At 46.9% G+C, this 20,368-nt stretch overlaps 1 protein-coding gene across 1 annotated transcript in view; it reads left to right on the top strand.

Moving 5' to 3' along the window:
* Positions 1–20,368, top strand: part of MMP24 (matrix metallopeptidase 24) — a gene marked incomplete at both ends in the record, with an annotated part of 39,413 nt that overhangs the window by 8,693 nt on the left and 10,352 nt on the right. Inside the window, 3 exons of the mRNA XM_080925341.1 lie at positions 7,697–7,845; positions 13,015–13,131; positions 14,793–15,097. Of these exons, the coding sequence (XP_080781467.1) occupies positions 7,697–7,845; positions 13,015–13,131; positions 14,793–15,097 (571 nt within the window). The remainder of the gene's footprint in view (positions 1–7,696; positions 7,846–13,014; positions 13,132–14,792; positions 15,098–20,368) is intronic.

Raw genomic sequence — 20,368 nt, 5'->3', positions numbered from 1 at the left:
CTCTCTCCTTATTCCTTAAGTCATCAGTAAGCAGAGGGAACCAGGAGGGCACTGGGAAGAGTAAGGAAGACCAGGCCTCCTCCCCCTTAGAGCGAATGGGAGTATGGCCACTCTCCTGGCCTTAATCAGAGGCCTTCCCAGAATTAGAAAATGGACATCCCAATGCTGGCCCAAAACCCCAAATGGGCCACGTCCTCAAGCCTGGTGATTGTCTGGCTTGTGGTGGCCTCTTGGGTGTGGGCCAAGGACATTGTGTAGAGCTCCTGGGAATTCCTGCTAGTGTGCTTACCACCCACTCAAGAGCCAACAGCAGCCAACAGGCAACGCTGTACCATTAAGGTGTTTGTCAAGAAGCTCAGCTGGGTGTTGTGGGCAATCCTGAGGGCCCTTTTTAGACTAGCTAGAGCTGAAAGAGGAGGAGGGAGAGGGGTAGGAGGAGAAGAAGTAAGAAAGAGAGAGAAACAGCTCTTGGAAGCAATGTAGAACTAGAGTGGGGTGTAGCAGGACAAAAGGAACCCTTCTGGAAGCCAGGACCCTGGGCCCCATTTCTGACTCCCTTGCTAACTAGCTCTGCAATTTTAAATAAGTGATTTCTCCTCCTTGCATTTCATTTTCTCTACTGCAAAACATGCATGTGAAATTACAGGATCTTTTAAGTGCATTTCCTGGACCCTTGACTGGTTATGTATCCAGTAGGGTTTTTTTTTTAAAGTAGTTCTAACACAGGAGAAGGGGGGGGCAGCAAGAGTCTTCCATTACAAGGCTGGAGGAGAAAGCTTTTTAATGAGATAGGAATTCAAGGGAACAGGCTCACTGACCAAGCTGATCCTGGAGAGGTCACCAGAGAGATTGGGACAGCAGCAGTGGCCGTGGGGGTAGTCACTGAATTGCAGAGTGTAGGCACAAGGACATGGTGACACTATGTATCAGAATTAAAGGCTTTATGTTCATGTATTAGTTTTCTACTGTTGCTACAAGAAATTGCCAAGAATTTAGCTAATTAAAATAATCTAGCTATGGCTCTGTTGGGAGATCCTTAACCCCCATCAGGACAGTCTCTTTTGCTACATGACATTCACAGGCTTTGGACATTGGCCATTCTTCCCTGACTCTTCATGTCACTGAGGTCCCTTAACAATTCTTTTATCATGCTTTGTTACCAGATTAGGAACACAATGCAGGAAGAAATTAAGTCACTTGCCCAAAGGCAAGTTAAGCAATATTCAGTATATGGAGGTATGTAGGTTCCAAAAGAATCCTCTTCAGATGGGACCCTATGAAGTCCACTGCTGTGAAGAGAATTAGTGTGACTCTCTGGAGGAGGCTTCCTAAGATCTAGAATCTCTCGAATGCTAGGGACATGCTCTACCACTGGGCCAACCCCGAGCCTGCATGGGTCCTGAATTTACCTGAATTTATATGGCCCACTACTCTAAGGTCTCTTGTTCAAATGTCTGGGACCGTCCCTGACCACGTTCCATTAGGTAGCTGTCCCAGAATTCCCTGTCTCTATGGCCTGCATGACTCCCCACCACACTTACTACTATTGATTCTCCCACTAGATGACACATAGAGAGGAGCTAGGGTCTCTTGCTCTTAGTGAGATGTTCAATAAACATCAGTGGGGCTGGACAGATGGCTCGGCAGATCTTGCAGAGGACCCAGGTTCAGTTTCCAGGATCCACATGGAGGCTCACCTATAACTCCAGTTCAGCGGGGTGCAACACTCCTGGTCCCTGTGGGCTCCCGAATATACATGGTGCACATTCATACATACTCAGGCACACACGGACATACACCTGAAGTAAATTTTTAAATGTTAAAAGATTAAAAACAAATATTGAATGAATGGATGGACAGAAACAAGGAGATTTGGGCTGGAGAGATTGGTCAGTGGTTAGAGCACTGACTGATCTTCCAGAGGTCCTGAGTTGAAATCCCAGAAACCACATGGTGGCTCACAATTACTTAATGGGAACTGACACCCTCTTTTGGTGTGTCTGAGGACAGTGACAGTGTACTCATATAAAAAATAAAAGAAAGAGAAAAATGGGTTTGGTGTTTGAGGGGCAGCTTCAATATTTCTTGGTAAAACTGGGTGTGAGGAGTAAGGAAGAGCAAGGAATCATGGGTCATATGAGGCCTCTGGTCTGAAGAACTGAACAAGTCGAGGCACCATAGTCGTAGAATCTGTCTTTGGTGGGTGTCTGTTGCTGTGATAAACACTGACCAAAAGCAACTTGAGGAGGAGAGGTTACACACTGATCATTATCCATTAAGAAGGGAACCTGGAGTTAGAAACTCAAACAGAGGCCATGGGAAATAGTGCTGACTGGACCCCCCCAATTGCTCAGCCCTCTTTCTTATCCCACTTATTACTTACTCAAGGGTGGCAGCACCTCCAATGTGCTAGCCCTCCCACATCAGCCAGTAACCAAGAAACTGCAGACTTCCCTACAGGCTAATGACGCTGGTCCTGATGCAGGTACTTCCCTAACTGGAGTTCCCTCTTCTCAGCTGGCTCTGTCTTGTGTCCGGTTGACAGAAGACTAAGAGTGCGGGAGACACAGCACAATGGTTAGCACACTGAGTACTCAGGAGTCCCAGGAAGGGGAAAGCTGCCTGACCACGAGGAAAGCCTAAATCCTGTCACTAAGCTTTGTAACTCTGGGTAACCATTTCATCTGCCTAAATCTCGGTTTTCTCACCTGCAATTGGGAATCACCATTCCTCCCTGTGGATTGCAGCCTACTGAGTGCTGGGCACAGTGCCAAGAGCATAGTAGGCACTCTGATGATGACATCTATGATCATCGTTGTAATTAGGTCATCTCTGACTGCCAAAACGTTCTCTTCTAGAGTCAAGATCTGTGTCCCGCAATCTCTCATCTGCCCTCTGTACCAACAAACAGCTCTCCTTCCTTCACGAAGTCACCTTTACCATGAGCCCTTCCTCCTTCAGCCTGAATGTCCCTTATGTGTCCTTGCAGGAGGGTCCCTGGTTTACTTGCTCTCCTTTGAGGAGTTCCACTTTATCTTTCTTTCTTTAGCTAAGACGATGGACCCCATTACCTCATCGAGCAGGGAAAAACTAATCACAATTGATAAACTTCAGAAAGATTTTTTTCTACCTTTACTAGATACCAGGGTTTATTCTGGGATGAAACTTGAAACTCTTGTCCTACTGAAGCCTGTGCTTTGTCCCCGATGCTCACATGGGCACCTAGGCTATGGATTTGATTGCCCAGACTGTGTGCCTGTGTTGTTGCTGTTGTTTATGTGTGTGTAGGTGCACATGTATGTGCATACATACTCATGTGTGAGTATGTATGCATATGTGTATATATGCACGCAGAGGTCAGAGGCCAACTTAGGGTATCATTCCTCAGGAGTAGATACCTTGTGTTTTGAGACAGCATTTCTCACTAGCCTGGAGTTTGCCAGTTAGGCTGGGCTGTTTGGTCACAGAGCCCTGGAGCCCTGCCTGAGTCTGCCTCCCCAGTACTGGGATTAGAAGCATCACTACATCCAGGATTTGCACTTGGTTTGATTACAGTCTCTGAGTCTCTCTTCTTCATGGTCCTTCTTGATAGACCCTACCACCAATCTTTCTGATGATGCCAGTAGCACTTCACTCCTAACCAGACGCCTGACCATCCTCCAACTCTTTCCTTCGTCTGGACCATCTGAATAGATGCGATGCTCTCAAATGGCCCGGGGACCATCTGTTGTAACTGATCCAGCTTCTCACTTCTCCCCAGGCCGGCTTGGTTTTCCCAGTGTGTTCCTCCGGTTATCTTGTCTTCCCACCCCCATCGCCGCATCTAATCTCACTACCGCCTCTGCTGTCTGCCTCTCTTCTCTCTTAGGACCACATTTCCCTTTCCTTATCCCCTGATCTTCTCTCCCTGCTGTTCATTACTCAACTCTGGTTCCTCGGGGAGTGAAATCCGGCCCTGTGGCCAGCAGACCAATCAAGCTGCTCTGTCTACCATCTCCACATCTTTGGTTCAGCCCAGCTATTTCAGTCGGTCGGCTGTACCTGCAATTCTTCTCACTTTCCTCTGGGTTTTACACCTCTTTTGGCACTTAGAAAGTGTCAGACATCTTAGAGTTAGTTAACTGCTGTCAAGGTTAGACGTCTGACGTGGCTGGTGATTGATTAATGGGCCGAGGTGTAAAAAAGGTGGAAGGTAAGCCATTCCATTTAAAACTGAAGGAGGCTTGCTTCTTTTAGTGGGCTTTATCTTTGTTTTTTCTCTCCATAAGATAATGGGTCCCCTAGTCTCATCAAAGGAAAGCCAAGGCACAATTGATAAATTTCAGAAAACATTTTTTTCTGCTTTTACTAGATACCAAGATTTACCCTGTGTATCTTCTTGTACATCCCTTGTTAAGATGATATCCTTCCCTTGGTGCTCAGACAGTGCCTCCCAGGCCAACTGCTCAGTCATTCTCTCATTCATGAACTTGGTGACTACTGAATCAGAAACTGTGCTAAATACTGTAATAGGTTTAAAAAATGACAGCCTCTGTTCTCCAGGAATTTGGTGTAGTTAGAGAAAACTGATCCGGTCCGTGAATGGGTGTGGGCATTGTAGCATTGACACTTAGCAGTATGCGCAAATGGATTCAGGAATAAAGAGGGCTTCCCAGCTCTACCAAGGGTTTCTGAGGAAAATCTAAAGACCGTGGGGGATATGTGAGGTAGACTTTGGAGGAGGAGGAGTCTGCTACCATGAATCAAGGGAATGAGGTTTGGAGCTATCGGGACAAGCCTGAAAGTATGAATGCAGAGTGGGTGTTGGTGTGTCTTGATGTTATCAGAAACTTCTTCACAAAAGTGTGAGGAGGTAGTGAGTGGTGTCCTGTAGTGAGCAGGGGATGCAAGAGTTTGCAAGTCCCTGAGCCACGCTCCTCAGCAGAGAGACACAGACCAGGGACTTGTCTTAATCCCGTAATGCTTAACCTGGACTTAACCTGGGAAACTTCCGAGCAGGTGAGCGGGCGAGAGGCTCATCTGTTGCAGCTGTTTCCACTGTCAGTATTCCAGTCCTGTGGCCGGTCCTGGGCCAAAAGTCAAGTCCCAGGAGATTCTTTGTACCATGAGCACTTTGAGACTAGACCACTCACTGCCTCCCCTCTCCCTTCCCCTCCCTCCTCCCAACCTCATCACCTCCCTTCACCCAAAGTTCTAGTCGCTTTTTACACATTTCTCAGAATATACCACCCATCCCTACTGGACAGCTCAAATCTCATTTCCACCTGGATATCTTCCATGACCTCCCTTTTCCCCTCCTCCCTACACCCCCATGAACAAGACACCCCCTTTCCTCCCGTAGAACCCACTCTAAACCTGCCTGTAGCACTAAGTTTTCATCACAGGTTAACCTGTCAGTTTGTGAGCTCCTTATTCATGATTGTAACCCCAGAGCCTTGCACAGAGCCTAGCGTGTGGTAAAGGGTTAATAATGTTCGTTGAGTGACATGGCGAACCACGAAAGCGCGTCCATTCTGACCCAGGCAGTGGGTATATAGAGATGGGAGGAGCCTAGCAACAAGGAGCTTAGAATCTGATGCATAGTGGAGTCTGATGATTGGAGCCCAATATTATAAGATCTATAATAGGGGGTTTCGAGAGTACCGAGGAGAGAGGAAAATCACTTAGCCTGGGAAGTTGTCCAGGGGTAGTAATTTATGGATTGAACATTAAAATATGAAAAGCCTTTGCCAAACTAAGAATGCTCGGCAAAGAGAAATGTGTGTGCAGAGACGTAAAAGAGAACCGGCGTTGGGAGACTGAGTGTTGACTCTGCAGCGTCGCTCGGAAGGGAAAACATGTTTTAGACACCTGAGACAAACGGAGTAGACTGTCGCTCTTTTTCGGATATTCCAAAACTGTGATCCTGGCAATTTGGCTTTTGATCGGTTTTATCACAAGGCCGTGAAGATGTGATAGTCACTTTTGGTGAAAGTTAAGATTAGCTTACTTATAGCTTCTGGCAGTTGCCTTCTAGAAGTAGTTTCATCTGGCTTACAATAAGGACATTCACAGCAGAGTTGTTGGTATAGAAACAAAACCCAAAAGCTCTCGGGCTAAGGATGTAGCTCCGATGGTTGAGTGCTTGCGTAGCATGCATGAAGCTTTCGGTTTGATCTCTAGAACCCAAAAAAACTGGGCATGGTAGCTGACGCCTATAATCCTAGCATGCCTTGGAGACAGGAGGATCCCAAAGTTCAAAGTCATCCTTGACTGAGCAGCAATCCTCAAGCCAGCCTGGTACACATGAAAATGGTGCACGTGAGAATGGGGCAGTCCTATTTCCCAAGGGGTCTTCCCCGCCCGCACTCACCAGCACTCGGGACGTCCCCTGAGATGGGCAGAGAACAGGCTTCCCGGCAGCAAGCCTGGCATTTGGGGCTGTTCCTGACTCACTAAGAATGTGGATGTGTTGCTCATTTTCCGAGGTGATGTGGGATTCACACGTGCTCTTGTTTCTTCTGGTTTCCTTTCCCTCACCTGGGGTTTCCGTCAGCTCTTGTACCTTGCTGGTCTTTGGTCTCTCTGCTGCTTCGACCTTCACCCAAACTTCTTTTAGTCTCTTGTCCTTTTTATAGACAGACACACAGACACACAGACACACACACATCTCCTTTTCTTTGTAGTGTTTGAGATTGAACTCAGGGATTTGTGCTCACTAGTCAAGAGCTCAACTACTGGTTTACATCCTCAGCTCCCCCCCCCTTTTTTTTTTTTTGTAGAAAATGATCCTTTGGGGGGGGAATACCTTGGAAAACAGAAAAAGCACAAAAGAAGTTCTCCATGGCACTCAATCCAAAAAGATACTCAGCTAGGTTAGTTTTGATTGTTGTTTAATTTTGGAGGGGGCTGAGGCTGTAGGTAAGTAGTATAGTGTTCTTAGCATACAAGAAGCCCTGGGTTCAACCCCTAGTGCACATATGCGGGTACATGCACATGAAAACACCCATGCACACATACTCGAATGCACACTCGTGTGCACACACACACTCACTGGCAAAATCAACTCAGACCTTCAGGAAGTTGATAGAAGTTGATAGGTTAAAGACCTAACAGCCCTTCACCTGCATCTCCAATGGTTAGCATTTTACTGCATTTACTCCATCTAGTTATCTTTCTCTCTCTCAAAATATATCTCTGCGTTTGTTTCAGAACCCATTAAGCACCAGTTGCAGATACCACACATTCTTATGTAAGCCTTCAATGTGTATTTCTGAAAGGCAAGAAATTCTCTTACATAATAGGTCTTTCTATGCATTTACTATTTATCTATATATAAGGAATATGTTCCTTTGCTTATTTATAATTGTTTATAAGGGATTGCTTTGTGGGGGGGTTAGTTAGCAATGAAGACTATATATATATAGTCTTATATATATATAGAATATATATATATATGTATATATATATAAGATATGGTGCAGTGTGATGCCCCATCAGATTGACTTTAGGCATCGTGTGTTAGGCTGACAGCGGGAGAGCGAGCCAATCAGAGCTAGATTTTCTGGATGTTCACTTGACCATATCTGCGGGTTGGAATGAAGGAGGAAGAAATCAGAATGTGGGTCCCTAAGTCCTCTGGGTAAAGCAACCCCTGGTTTTAAGGGCAAGTCTCTGACTTCTCCAGCTTAGCACTGTTTTCTTCCACGTCTTTCAGAGCTGGTTAAAATCATACGGCTATCTGCTTCCCTATGAGTCACGGGCAACTGCACTGCATTCGGGGAAGGCCCTCCAGTCAGCGGTCTCTACTATGCAGCAGTTCTACGGGATCCCAGTCACCGGTGTGTTGGATCAGACAACAATCGAGTAAGATTCACATAGGGCACTATGCCTTTCAACTTTCTGGACTCTGTTCACATTTGTCACGGTTGTACTACGCCCATCCTACCTCCTAAACTCCTGCACTGCCTTCTAGGGAGAGAATACCTTTCACTGTCCTGCCTCTGGGTCATCTACCTGTCCCCACCCCAACCCCAGCCCCATTTTACTTTAAGCTGTGTGACCAGAGAAAAGTCGCTTAACTCTGCTGGGCCTCAGTTTCCTTGTCAGTGCAATGAGGGTGTGAGTTGCTGAGGGTCTGTCTAGTCTCATCTGGTTCCAATCGGCTCTGTAAGTCGCCCTCTGGGGCGCCGCCCTAAGACGGGTGTGCACACCTAAGTGTGGGGCGACCCCAGGCTGGAAGTTCTTGTCCCACTTTTCCCATTTACCGAACACCTGCTGAGTGCCTGCAGTTACCAGGCACTGTGCTTGGTCCTGGTCTCCCGCTCAGCTGGTTTGTGAAAAACACAGTCATCTGGTCACGCCATCCTAGGGCTCGGAAATACTCGACCCCTAGGGAGATGCTGAGAAAGCAGCATAAAGCAGCCACGAGAGAATAGTTCGCCTCACTCGGGGATAGCGCTCCGAAGGGAGAGGGAAGAGGGTCACAAAGTCAGCCTATAAGGAGGGGCCAGAAAGATGAGGGAGGGAACCCCTAGGGGAAGTGACATCACAGCCGTGGAGGGGGCGTGGCCAGCAGGGTTAGCTGCTGAGTAGTCAGACAGGTGTCTGAAAGGCATTGCTGGGTTTAGGAGCTTGCTTTAAACGCTCCTGGGGACGGTAAAAGCAAAGTCAGGGACAATGAGGGGAGGAGACATGAGCCCATATGCCAAGACCTTTGAGAAGTCTGAGAACAAATGAAAGAGGAAAAGATGGGTGGTAGCCAGAAAAGGAAGACTTTTTTATGTGTTTATCATGGGAGAAAGCTGGGCATGACATGGGTAAAGGTGCTCCTCACATCCCCAGAATCCACGTAATGGTGGAAAGAGAAAATCAACTTCAGAGTCTTTCCCTGATGTTCTACCACGAGCGTGGTTAAGAACAGTTACTTTTACCCAGATTCAATTCCCAGCACCCACATGGCGGTTCACAGCCTTCTATGACTCCAGTTCCACCAGGATCCAATACCTCTGACTTCTGAGGTCTCCTGCACTTACTGGGCAAACATATACTCGGGCACCTACATACCTGTAAATATAAAACAAATATTTAAAATCTAAGTAAATAAAAATTAAAGATAAGAGTAGTTGATTACATTTTGGTTTTGTTTTGCTTTGTTTCTGACAGGATCTCTACATAGCCCAGGCTGTCCTGGAACTCACAGAGATCCTCCTGTCTCTGCCCCCCAAGTACTGGGATTAAAGTATCTGGCACCACTATGCCTGGCTTCTCTTCTTCCTCTTCCTCTTCCTCTTCTTCCTCTTCCTCTTCTTCCTCTTCCTCTTCCTCTTCCTCTTCCTCTTCTTCCTCTTCCTCCTCCTCCTCCTTCTTCTTCTACTTTTTTTTTTTAAATACCCATGGGCTGCCTAGCAGGTAAAAGTCCTTGCCACACAACGTAATAACCTCAGTTCAACCCTTAGGTCCCACAGAGAAAGGAAGAAACCAGCTCCTAAAAATTGTTCTCTGATCTCGTGTGTGCACACATACACAATAATGGAGCATTTGTATTATTATATAATAATAAACATAAACGAGTGAAAAATTAAAAACTAAGAGGAAAAAATATTCGTGAAAATCATTTAAACTGCTTCAGAAGAGACGCTCAGGCCAGGAAGGCGTAGAAAAAGCAGAAGTGGGTTTCCAAAGGGGGAGACGGGAGCTCACGAGAGGGCGGAAGCAGATGGCAGGGCTGGTTGAGGACACAGGAGAGCTGGCAGGATGGGAAAGCGCACAACAGTGCCTGTAGCATCCGTTTCCCCGCAGACAAGTGACTCCGTCATCTCCGGTGGGCTTGGCCCGTTTGTTTGACCACCAAACCCTTGAATCTGTTATTCCAAGCTGCAAAACTCTTAAAACTTGATGATCCGTAATCCTACCCAAACGTTCCCTGGTCCTTCCTTTTCTGAGAGATATTATGGAATTCTAAGATGGTGTTCATGAAGGCTCCTCGGAGGCTATGAGCGGAACCCCTTGGTCCTTGGTCTCACGGGTGAGTGGCTTATAGATCTTAGCCTTCTCCCTAGGCTGATGTTATTTTGAAGAATTTGTGCAGGCTTCGTGGCAGTGCATCCTGGGCCAGGAGCACGGCTGTCTCTGCTGCGGCACCACCTGGCCTTGGATTTTTCTCTGTTCCAGAAAGCCCCAGGCCTGCTGGACAGGGTTCAAACCACAGCGGGGGGGTGGGGGGGGGGAGACAAAGGGAAAAAGGAGCTGAGGAAAGAGGTAGCACCACCTGCCTGCATCTCTGCCCACTTGGGACCAGTGTCCGGGACACTCAGAAAGGAAAAGGCTGATCATACTTGGTCCAAGACCGGAATGGGATGGGTAGAATTCAGAGGGTTCCACCTCAGTTCCGTGACCTTGGGTACTCAATGTCTTTCATGGGGTCCTTCTCCTGCCATAAGGTTCTGCTAGACTCCCACTTGCGGTAACAGAGACGCCCCTGCTTCTCTCTCCAGCGTGTTACTGAAAGTTTGATTCACGATTTCTTTCTTTTTTTTTTTTTCTTTTTTTTTTTTTTTTAAGATTTGTTTATTTATTTTATGACTACACTGCAGCTGTCTTCAGACCCACCAGAAGAGGGCATCAGATCTCATTACAGATGGTTGTGAGCCACCATGTGGTTGCTGGGATTTGAACTCAGGACTCTGGAAGAGCAGTCAGTGCTCTTAACCGCTGAGCCACCGCTCCAGCCCTGATTCACAATTTCAAGTACTAGTTGTGAGTGTTTGCCTTAGGAAAGGTCACACATTTATCCTTCACTCGTTCCCCCAGCAGCAGAGCTCCTCTAACGGGGGGAGGGGGGGAGAGACCTCAGTTTTTCTTTACTAAACTACACCGATAGTCACCACCATGTCAGTGAAAGTCATGCCCCGCCTCCCTGCCTTCTGCTTTCCAAATGACCCGATTTATCTGTACAGGCCTGACAACCGGAGTTCAATCCCCCAGAACCCACGTTAAGGTAGAAGAGGACAGACCCCTTGCATCATCCTCTGGTCTCCACGTATGGCATTGCGTACAGCGCCCCCAAACACATTATGAACATACAATAATAAACAAACAAACAAACAAATAAATAAATAAATACAATCAAAATTCTAAGGGCAACCCAGGTGTAGTTGTGACTGCTTTCAGTCCTAACACATAGGGGATGGAGGCAGAAGGATCATGAGTTTGAAGCCAGCCTGAACTATACCTAACAAGATCCCAACCTCAAAGAATTTCAGGAGAACAGGAATATGTGGGAACTGCCGATGTTTACACGGATGTTACACGGATGCTGTCATGCCACATTACAGCTGTGAGTGAGGGTCACTGTGTGAGCAAGACATGCCAAGATGAGTCAGACCTGGTTTGCTCCCCTTAGGGGTTTTTCTTAGGCAGTTAAAACGGCCTGTCTTCTTTTCTGCGTTGCCAATGGCAACTGCTTTTAACAGCTGTGAATGAGGTCAGACATTTTCCTTTCCATCAGTGCCAAGTTCAGTGGGTCGGTTGTTAGGCCAGTGCAGAAACAAAATGCAGGGTGGCCTGGCCCTAGTCAGTTGTAGCTTTTAAGTCTCCTACCTGGGCTCTTCTTAAGTCCCCAGTGATGTCCCAGGCTTCACTGGTGTGCCTCGACCTTGACCTGATAATGAAGTTGTTTATCAAGACTTCCTGAGTTCCCTGCACTAGACTGGCTTTGGGGCCCCGGGACAAACATAAACCCATCTCTGTTCTCAAAAAATCTGCCATCATCAGAAGCAATAGATTAACACATAAAATCACAATATAAGTTGGGCAATGGTGGTATACGCCTTACTTCCAGCACTCCAGAGACAGGCAAATCTCTGTGAGTTCAAGGACAGTCTGGTCTAAAATGAGTTTCAGGATAGCCAAAGCTATACAGAGAAACCTGTCTGGGGGGCGGGACACCCACACACACCACAATATAGTATAATAAATTGCTACAGAAAATTATATTCTGTATGCTACGTCTGTTCAGAGCTTACTTTTCTTTTGAGTCAGGGTCTCGTTGTATAGACTAGGCTAGATCCTCCTGCCTCAGCCTGCCAAGTCCTGGCTTTATAGGTCTGTACCTGGGTATTTAGCTACTTCTTAAATACCTGGAGTGAAAGCTACTGCCTTCCATGCTTGTCCGTTGTAATGTTGAAGAGCTGTGGGTCATTCATTTATTCAGTCTGTTGTCGGTTAAGAAATCATTATTGCCCCCCCATCCCCTGTGACGTACCGTGTCAGCCCTGGAGATCAAGGCAATGCTCCTACCCTCTTTCAGCTCAAAATCTGGCAAGGAAAAAAATAAAAGCAGAGAGCAAACAAGACAGCAGATGCTCATATTTCGAGGAGCAATAATCATTATAAGAAAACATTAAGCAAGTTCAGCAGTGTTAGGGTCAGGTTGCTGGACCAGTCCTTCAGGGGAGCTCTGTCTGAGGGGCAGGGACCTTAATGACGTAAAGGAACAAATCACATAAAGACAGAGAGTCAGAAGCAAAGCAGACAGCAAACACAGAGACCCTAGAGTAAGGATGGTCAGCTACCACATTGGAAGACCAGCAAAGGTACCACTGTGGCCGGCTGTCTACGGAAAGGACTGACAGGCTGCTGGACACATGTCCAGGGGCTAGGCCACATGGAAAAGTATAAATTGAGCTGGGGGTTAGGATTTTATTGCAGTTATAATGCCGACAAGAAAACTGAGGTTCACGTTGATTTGACCTGTTGCCTGAGCTCCTTGCTTGGTAGAACTAGAACTCACAACTGTCTGCTGACTCCAGTCTCTTAGGTATTTCTTGAACTCAGGTGTTTCTCCTTGGGGGTGAATGAATTTATCAGTTTATCAGATTTCTGCTGGGAGTATGCAGAGTCAGGGTCCCGAAATCTAACCTGAGAATGTGTACTGCTGTTCATTATGGGGCTGGGGACAGGGCAGTGCCTCCTAGAGTGCTCAGTAACCACAGTGTGTGTGTGTGTGTGTGTGTGTGCCTTTTCTCTGCCCAGGTGGATGAAGAAACCTCGATGTGGCGTCCCTGATCACCCACACTTGAGCAGGAGGAGGAGAAATAAACGCTATGCCCTAACTGGACAGAAGTGGAGACAGAAACATATCACCTACAGGTGCTGTGGCCCCTCCTCCTCCTCGGTGTTACCCCACCCCCTGCCCAAGTTTCTGAGGTTGGAATGGTAGTTATGTCTCAGGAAGTGTGAGAATCAGGATAAAGGCCAGGCATGTGGACAAGCTTAGAGCCTGTGACCTCCACAGGTGACTCCACCCTCAGGTGTCCTGGCTGACCTGGTTCTTTGGGACTTATTAGTTATGTTCTGTCTAGCCACCTACAGTTTTTAGTTACTGAACTTGGGGTATGAATTGTTTAGTTGGATTCCGCTCTGTAGAGACCATGTTGGACTTGCTCTGTTAGTGCTTGCAAACTGCTCTGCCTCCGCTGGGTTCCTAATTTCAGCCTGACAGACTTCACCCAAGATGCTCGATGCAGAGTCTCAGCTGTTTCTTTTTTCTTTTTCTTTTTCTTTTTCTTTTTTTTTTTTTAAGATTTATTATGTATACAGCTTTCTTCCTGCATGAACACCTGCAGTCCAGAAGAGGGCACTAGATCTCAATACAGATGGTTGTGACCCACCACGTGGTTGCTGGGAATTGAACTCAGGACCTCTGGAAGAGCAGCCAGTGCTCTTAAGCTCTGAGCCGTCTCTCCAGCCTTTAGCTGTTTCTTAGGGAGAGTAAAGAATAAAGACATGAGTCACAAGAATGTCATCTCTTGCCTAAGAAAGCCAGTGCAGAGCAGAGTCTATCTCCAAACCCCACAGTCACCAAGACAAGAATAATGAAACCCAACACGGCAGGGCCAGACACCGGTGTTCACAGAGGGCTTGGGCAAGGACCAAGCTACAAGAAGCTGCAACAAGCTCTGCTTGGTGCCTCTTACAACTCTGATTCCAGCCCAGACTCCCTGGGTACAGGTTAAAGTGGAACTTTCCTACTGACAAGAACAGTACAGAACAGGATTTCTTTCTTTTCTTTTCTATCAAACAGAGAAGGAACCATAAGAAGAATCTAGGTTAGAAGACCCTTGGGTATCCCAAGGACGAGGAACAAATCAAGAGAAGGAGAAGGAAGTTTCTAGCCCAATTCTAGCCTTACCTTTTATTACCCAACCTCTCTAAACCTTCCTGCCAGTCCATCCCATAAGGTGATCCATGCCCTGGGCACTCACAGGACAGAGCACTCATAAGCAGTAATGTTCTGTTGTAAAGAACCATATGCCATACACACAGTTACCTTAAAGAGCTAAGCCAGGCACTGGATTAAGCCATGTGCTGCCCTACACCAGTTGTGGTAGAGCAACAACAGTTAGCTTCTATCCACTTAAATGCCTCTGTACTATTGTAGTATGTTTGTGACCTTTACAAATGTATATATTTTATGTGCTAGAAGAGGAAGAGTTAAACTTAGAGAATTTGATCTACCTTTTTTTTTTTTTTTTTTTTTTTTTTTTTTTACTGCACATGGGATGGAATCACACATGCAATACAAGCCTTGTCAGGAATTAAAACCCAAATGAAAACAAAGGTATCCTGACCAAGGGGGCCCAGTGTACTTCCCAGTCAGCATAGCCTTCAGCCCCTGAAGCATCTCAGTAGATAGAATCCTAGGACACAAAACGTGAGTCCTACTGGGCCATACTTCTCTGGTGACCCTTTTAGCTCCACCAATCTCTGATTCTGTATTTCCTTCTAATGACCCTTCTCTCTCTCACCAGCATTCACAATTATACCCCAAAGGTGGGTGAGCTGGACACACGGAAGGCTATTCGTCAGGCTTTTGATGTGTGGCAGAAGGTGACCCCGCTGACCTTTGAAGAGGTGCCATACCATGAGATCAAAAGTGACCGGAAGGAGGCAGACATCATGATCTTCTTTGCTTCTGGTTTCCATGGTGACAGCTCTCCATTTGATGGGGAAGGGGGATTCCTAGCCCATGCCTACTTTCCTGGCCCAGGAATCGGAGGAGACACTCACTTTGATTCAGATGAGCCCTGGACTCTAGGAAATGCCAACCATGATGGTAAGGATATGACGGGGGTGTGCTGGGCTATTCAGCTGTCAGAGAAAGATACACAAAGGGTGCACTGGGAGAACATCACTGATTAGAGACCTGCTTTCCAGAGCTTCTTGTCTAAGAGCTAAGGACCCAAGAAAGAGAACTCTGGCCTCTGATAATATTCAACACTTGATCTATTAGAACCAGAGCCACAAAGAGTAGCCAACCTAGGAGTTGTTCTAATTGGTCTGAGGTAGGATAGCATCATGAATAAGAAGATGGTGTGTCGGAGGCTGAAGAAACAGGTTAGAAGACATTAAAGTGGAGTTTGAGATCCGAAAGGCATGGGCTCCAGCCCCAAAGTTACTCTAAGCCACGGCATAAATATTCCAGGATCCTCAGACAACTTGACCTGCACCACTGTGGTGGTGTGGAGACTCACAAAATTGCAGTCAGTACTGGGTAGTGATAGCTCTCCTCATTAAAGAAGTCATCCATATGAACTCACAAGATGCTTGCTTAGACATGGGAAAGGACACCATGTTATTATGCCCGTTTAAATTTGTTATTATATTCGTGTGTGTGTGTGTCTGTGTGTGTGTCTGTGTGTGTGAGTGTGTGTGTCTCTCTATGTGTGTGTCTGTGTATGTCTGTGTGTGTGTCTGTGTGCACATGACACAGGAGGTCAGAAGACAACTCGGGAAGATCAATTTTCTCCTTCCATTGTGTAGGTCTCAGGAATCAGACTCATTGGCCATGCCTGGTGGCAGTCACCTTTACCTAGAGCTATCTCACTAGCCCAGGAATCTATTTATTACATTTATTTAGTTAGTTTTTATTTGTGGAGTAAGTGTGTACTATAGAGAGTTCAGAGGACAATGTGTGTGGGTTCTTTCTCTCCTCCCACCACCTATATTCTAGGGCTTGAACTCAAGTCATCAGGCTTGGTAGCAAGTGTCTTTATCCTCTGAGCCATTGTACCAACTCATGTTCATTTTTAAGATGAAGCTCTCAGGGCTCAAATGGCATAAATGGTAGGTAGCAGGGCTGGAGCTCAAACCTGAGTTCAGCTCAATTGGTAGCGTCTTTGCCTAGCACCCAGAAAGCCCCAGGTTTGATCTCGGCATGAGCCAGCAGTGATGCTGTATACCTGCAATCCCAGACTGCAGGAAGTGGAAACAAAGGGACAGATGACGTATCTCTGAGGTCTCTTCCAATGCGTCTGTGACATGGTGCAAAGTCCCACAAAGACCAAAGGATCCCTAAGAATTTGATTAAGGCTGGACAGGGGGAGTCTAGTGTCTACATAAGTAATCCAGTCAGTCATAAGGCAGATTCTGCTGCAGCAGGGGTGCCAAGAAAACGCAACAGGAGTCAGGAGAAATTTACATTATAACCGATAGGAAGTAATTCATGGGTATGTTAAGGTTCTTTTTAAAAAAAGATTTATTTATTTTATGTATATGAGTACACTGTAGTTGTCTTCAGACACACCAGAAGAGGACATTGGATCCCATTACAGATGGTTGTGAGCCACCATGTGGTTTCTGGGAATTGAACTCAGGGCCTCTGGAAGGAAAGGAAAGTGCTCTTAACCACCTAGCCATCCACTGGGAAACAGAAAATACCTCTTCCTGTTTTGGTGCCTATGGGTACGGGTAATCCTTTCCCTCAGAGGCCATGTCTGGGGTAGGTAGGTGGGATCCTCCCGAGGATATACCACTGTGTGAGTCAGGGGTTTGTTCCTCTCAGCCTCTGCCCAAAACTGGCCCAAGTGATGGATTGGCCAAGGTGAAGCCCAGGAGCCATGAGACTGTACAGTTCCATTGTCCTCTTCTATCTGATCTTCGTTGTTTCCTGTGAAGCTCAATTTCCCCTGGTTTGGCGTCATCTCTCCTGAGTCCTGGGTAACTTTTCCTGACCCTTTGTGTACCCAGTCTCTATCTTAGTCTTATTGTTGGAGTGATGTCAGCAAATGACTATGTCGACTGATAAGGCGTCAGGAAACAAACCTTCTCATTCCCGGGCACCATTAGCTGAAAAGGTTTTCGTTTGAGCTGTGCTAAATACAACTGAATTTTCAAAGGGTTATTTTCCTGTGGAGGTGTAGGAAGAATTGCCTCTGCCTCCCTTTCTGCCAGACCTCAGGGTCTCCAGCCATGCCCACTCCTTGCTTTAAAGAGCTAACTGGGCTCAGCCTCCGGTTCTGAGACTGGTGTGTGTGGCGAGCAGGAAGAACCTCGAGACTGTGGATGACACCATTGCAGCATCTCAGAGTTGGTGACCAACCTCCAGTCCTGACAGAAATCCCAAGAGAGCTAATATCTTCTCTAAACTGAGCTAAGACTTTGCTCTGTAAAGGCAGGGACAGACTAGTTAACACTTAGAGGCACAGCCACGGCCCCCTGGCAGCATGCCGGTAAACACTTCCCAAGGTGGGTTTCATCAAGAGGAAGGGATGCAAGATTTATCGAGCACCTGGATAGTATGACATCCGATTTCCACACAGACTCAAAGCAGGAGGGAGCAGGCTCTCCTGGGAACTTTGATCTGAGTATTGGCTTTCTTTTTCATCCTGGAACATTTTCAAACTCTCTAAAGGAAGGAAGCTAAGGAAGACCCCTAGATAACCATCCTCTGCGTCACCAGTGCCGTTTCGCTTGCTCCACCTAGCCCTTCTACTTTCACTTTGGGAGCGAGGGTTTTTTTTTTTTTTTTTTTTTTTTTTGGTGGTGGTGGTGGATTTTTTTTATCTTTATTTTATGTGTCTGAATGTTCTGCTTACATGTAAGTAACTCACAAGTAGTGTCCTTGGAGGCCAGAAGAAGGCGTCAGATCTTCTGGAACTGGAATTGCAGTTGGTTTTGAATAGCCATGTGGGTATTGGGAGATGAACCCTGGTCCTCTACAAGAGGAGCAAGTGCTCTTAACCACTGAGCCATCTCTCCAGCCCTATGGCTAATGTATTTTAAAGAAAGACTCAGCTATAATATCATTTTATATATAACTACTTTAATGTGTAACACTAACAAAGGTCTAATTTTATATAACCACAAAATCATTAACAAACTCAATGAAGTTAACAATTTCTTAAACTCTAACACCTGGAGCATGGGTAAAGTCCTGGCCTTGCGGGCACCAAGACCTGAGTTTGATTCCCAGAACCCATGTGAAAAAGCCAGGTGTGGTGCCATGTGCTCGTATTCCCAGCGTTGGAGAGATTGGGGACAGGGGAATACCTGGGACTTACAGGCTAAGCAGCCTAGTCTAGTCAGAATGCTCCAGACCCAGGGAGAGACCCTGTCTCAAAACACAAGATGCGACAATACCCAAGGTTGACTTCTGGCCTCCACATATCCACATACACAGGAAGGCACACCTACAGGACATACAGACACATAATCTAATACCCTCTGGCAGGCTCCCTAGTTACGTCAGACAGCTTTTACAGTTGTTGGCTTGAATCTGGATCCAAACACCACACATGGCTCTTTTAAAGTCTTACCGTTTAAAAGACACCCTGTCCCCGCATGCCTTGCATGGAAGAAACTGTCCTGAGGGTAGTCATTTGCTTGGTGAGACTCAGGCTCACCTTTAACCTGTCCCTTCCTCGTGACTCCTGAGCACTGCAGAGCAGAGAGGGCTGACGGCACTCAGCTTCTCTTCTGCAGTAAGATCTTTTCCTTGGTGGTGTTGATACGATTTTGTTCACTTCACCAGGAAACACAGATTATTCAAGGTTTCCTGTTCAGAAACGAGGAAGGAAGGAAGGGAAGATAGAGTCTATATCTGAACCCAAACTTCCAGAATCACCATCTTCACTGCCCCCAGTATTTAAAAACCTTCCTAGACTCACTTCTATAATTCTAGCACCCAAAGAGACAAGGCAGGAAGACCATTGCAGTTCTAAGACCAGCATGGGCAACATAGTAAGTTTCAGGGCAGTCTGCAATACAGAGACCCTGTGTTGGGGGAAGGAGAAGGTGAGAAGGGAAGATGGCTCAGTGGGTAGCGTGCTTCCTATAGAAGCATGAGGACCTGAGTTTGGACCTTTAACACCCACACAAGAGCCAGCTGTGGCAATGCTCCTCTGTAACCCCAAGCTGGAGACAAAAGTGGGCAGACACTATGGGCTCCACCCTGTGGGCCCCCTGGCCAGCCAGACCAGCCAGAGCAGCAAGCACTAGGTTTACTGAGAGACCCTGTTTCAAAATAAATAGATGACAGAAAGGTGGAGAACAATAGAGAATTCTCAACATCAATCTCTAATCTCCACATCCATGCCCCCAGAGGTAAGCATGCCTGTGCTCATGCATACGATACACATGCACGAATGCACACACACATGCAGCTCCCCAGAGTACCACTGAGGGATGCAAAGGGCGAGCTAGCCCAGCACACCTTAAAGCCACTTCTATGAAACTTCCTCTGTCCCCATTTCTTTCAAATGAGTCAAGCAGTGAAGTCAGCAGATGCTTTCTCAGCTCTGCCGGGAGGGGACCCAGCCCTCAGTGTTCCATCCTAGAGGAAGGTGACAAGCCAGGAAGAGCCTTCATGACCACACCCTGCTTCACAGGACAGAGCCTCTCCACACTTAGGTCACTAACTGCCCCGCCGGGGAGGTAGGGCTTATGATCTCCGGTTTACAGGTGATGGGAGTGAAACTGAGCTGGGTGTCGAGAAAGTCACAGTTGGAAGGTAGCAGAACCAGATGTTGAAGCAATATGCCACGTCTTTAATAGTCCTCACAGGGGTCTGGGACAGGTGTTCCATGGCAGCATTTGGAAAATAACTGCATCTTTGGTACTGTCCCCTTCTGGGTGCTGACACCTTACCATGTCAGACTCCGGCAACTTTGAGCCATTTTCTGAGGCTACTGTCCCCAAGAATCTCAGTCTAATACCCATGGCTGTAATTAATGAAGACTGGAATGTGGCTGGTACCTAAAGGTGCCTGAAAGTAAAATGCTGTCAGAGCGGAGAAGGCAGCATTCCCTGCCAGCAGGAGAGCCAGACTAGTTTCCTGGGAGATAGCACTGGGGTGAACACTAAAGGAAGGGGGGCCTTCTAGGTAGAGGGGACGGTGCTGGGGAGACTGCAGGGGGTGAAGGAAAGCCTTGGGGTGGGCACTATTAGAGTTGGGAAGATGGGAGTCCCCAGTGATGGAGTCCATTCTTAAAAAGGCAAGGTCCGCTGGAGTAGCCAAGCAGATGATCATGCTACACAGCACAAAGACTTCCAGAACACACACAACTGGGGATACTGGTCCTCTCAACACAGCAGTGCGTAATGACGC

The sequence above is a fragment of the Micromys minutus genome, assembly GCF_963924665.1.
Source record: "Micromys minutus genome assembly, chromosome: 11".
In the NCBI taxonomy this organism is placed as follows: Eukaryota; Metazoa; Chordata; class Mammalia; order Rodentia; family Muridae; genus Micromys; species Micromys minutus.
The sequence above is the reverse complement of the archived record's forward strand: the minus strand, read 5'-3'. Positions and strand labels throughout refer to the sequence as shown.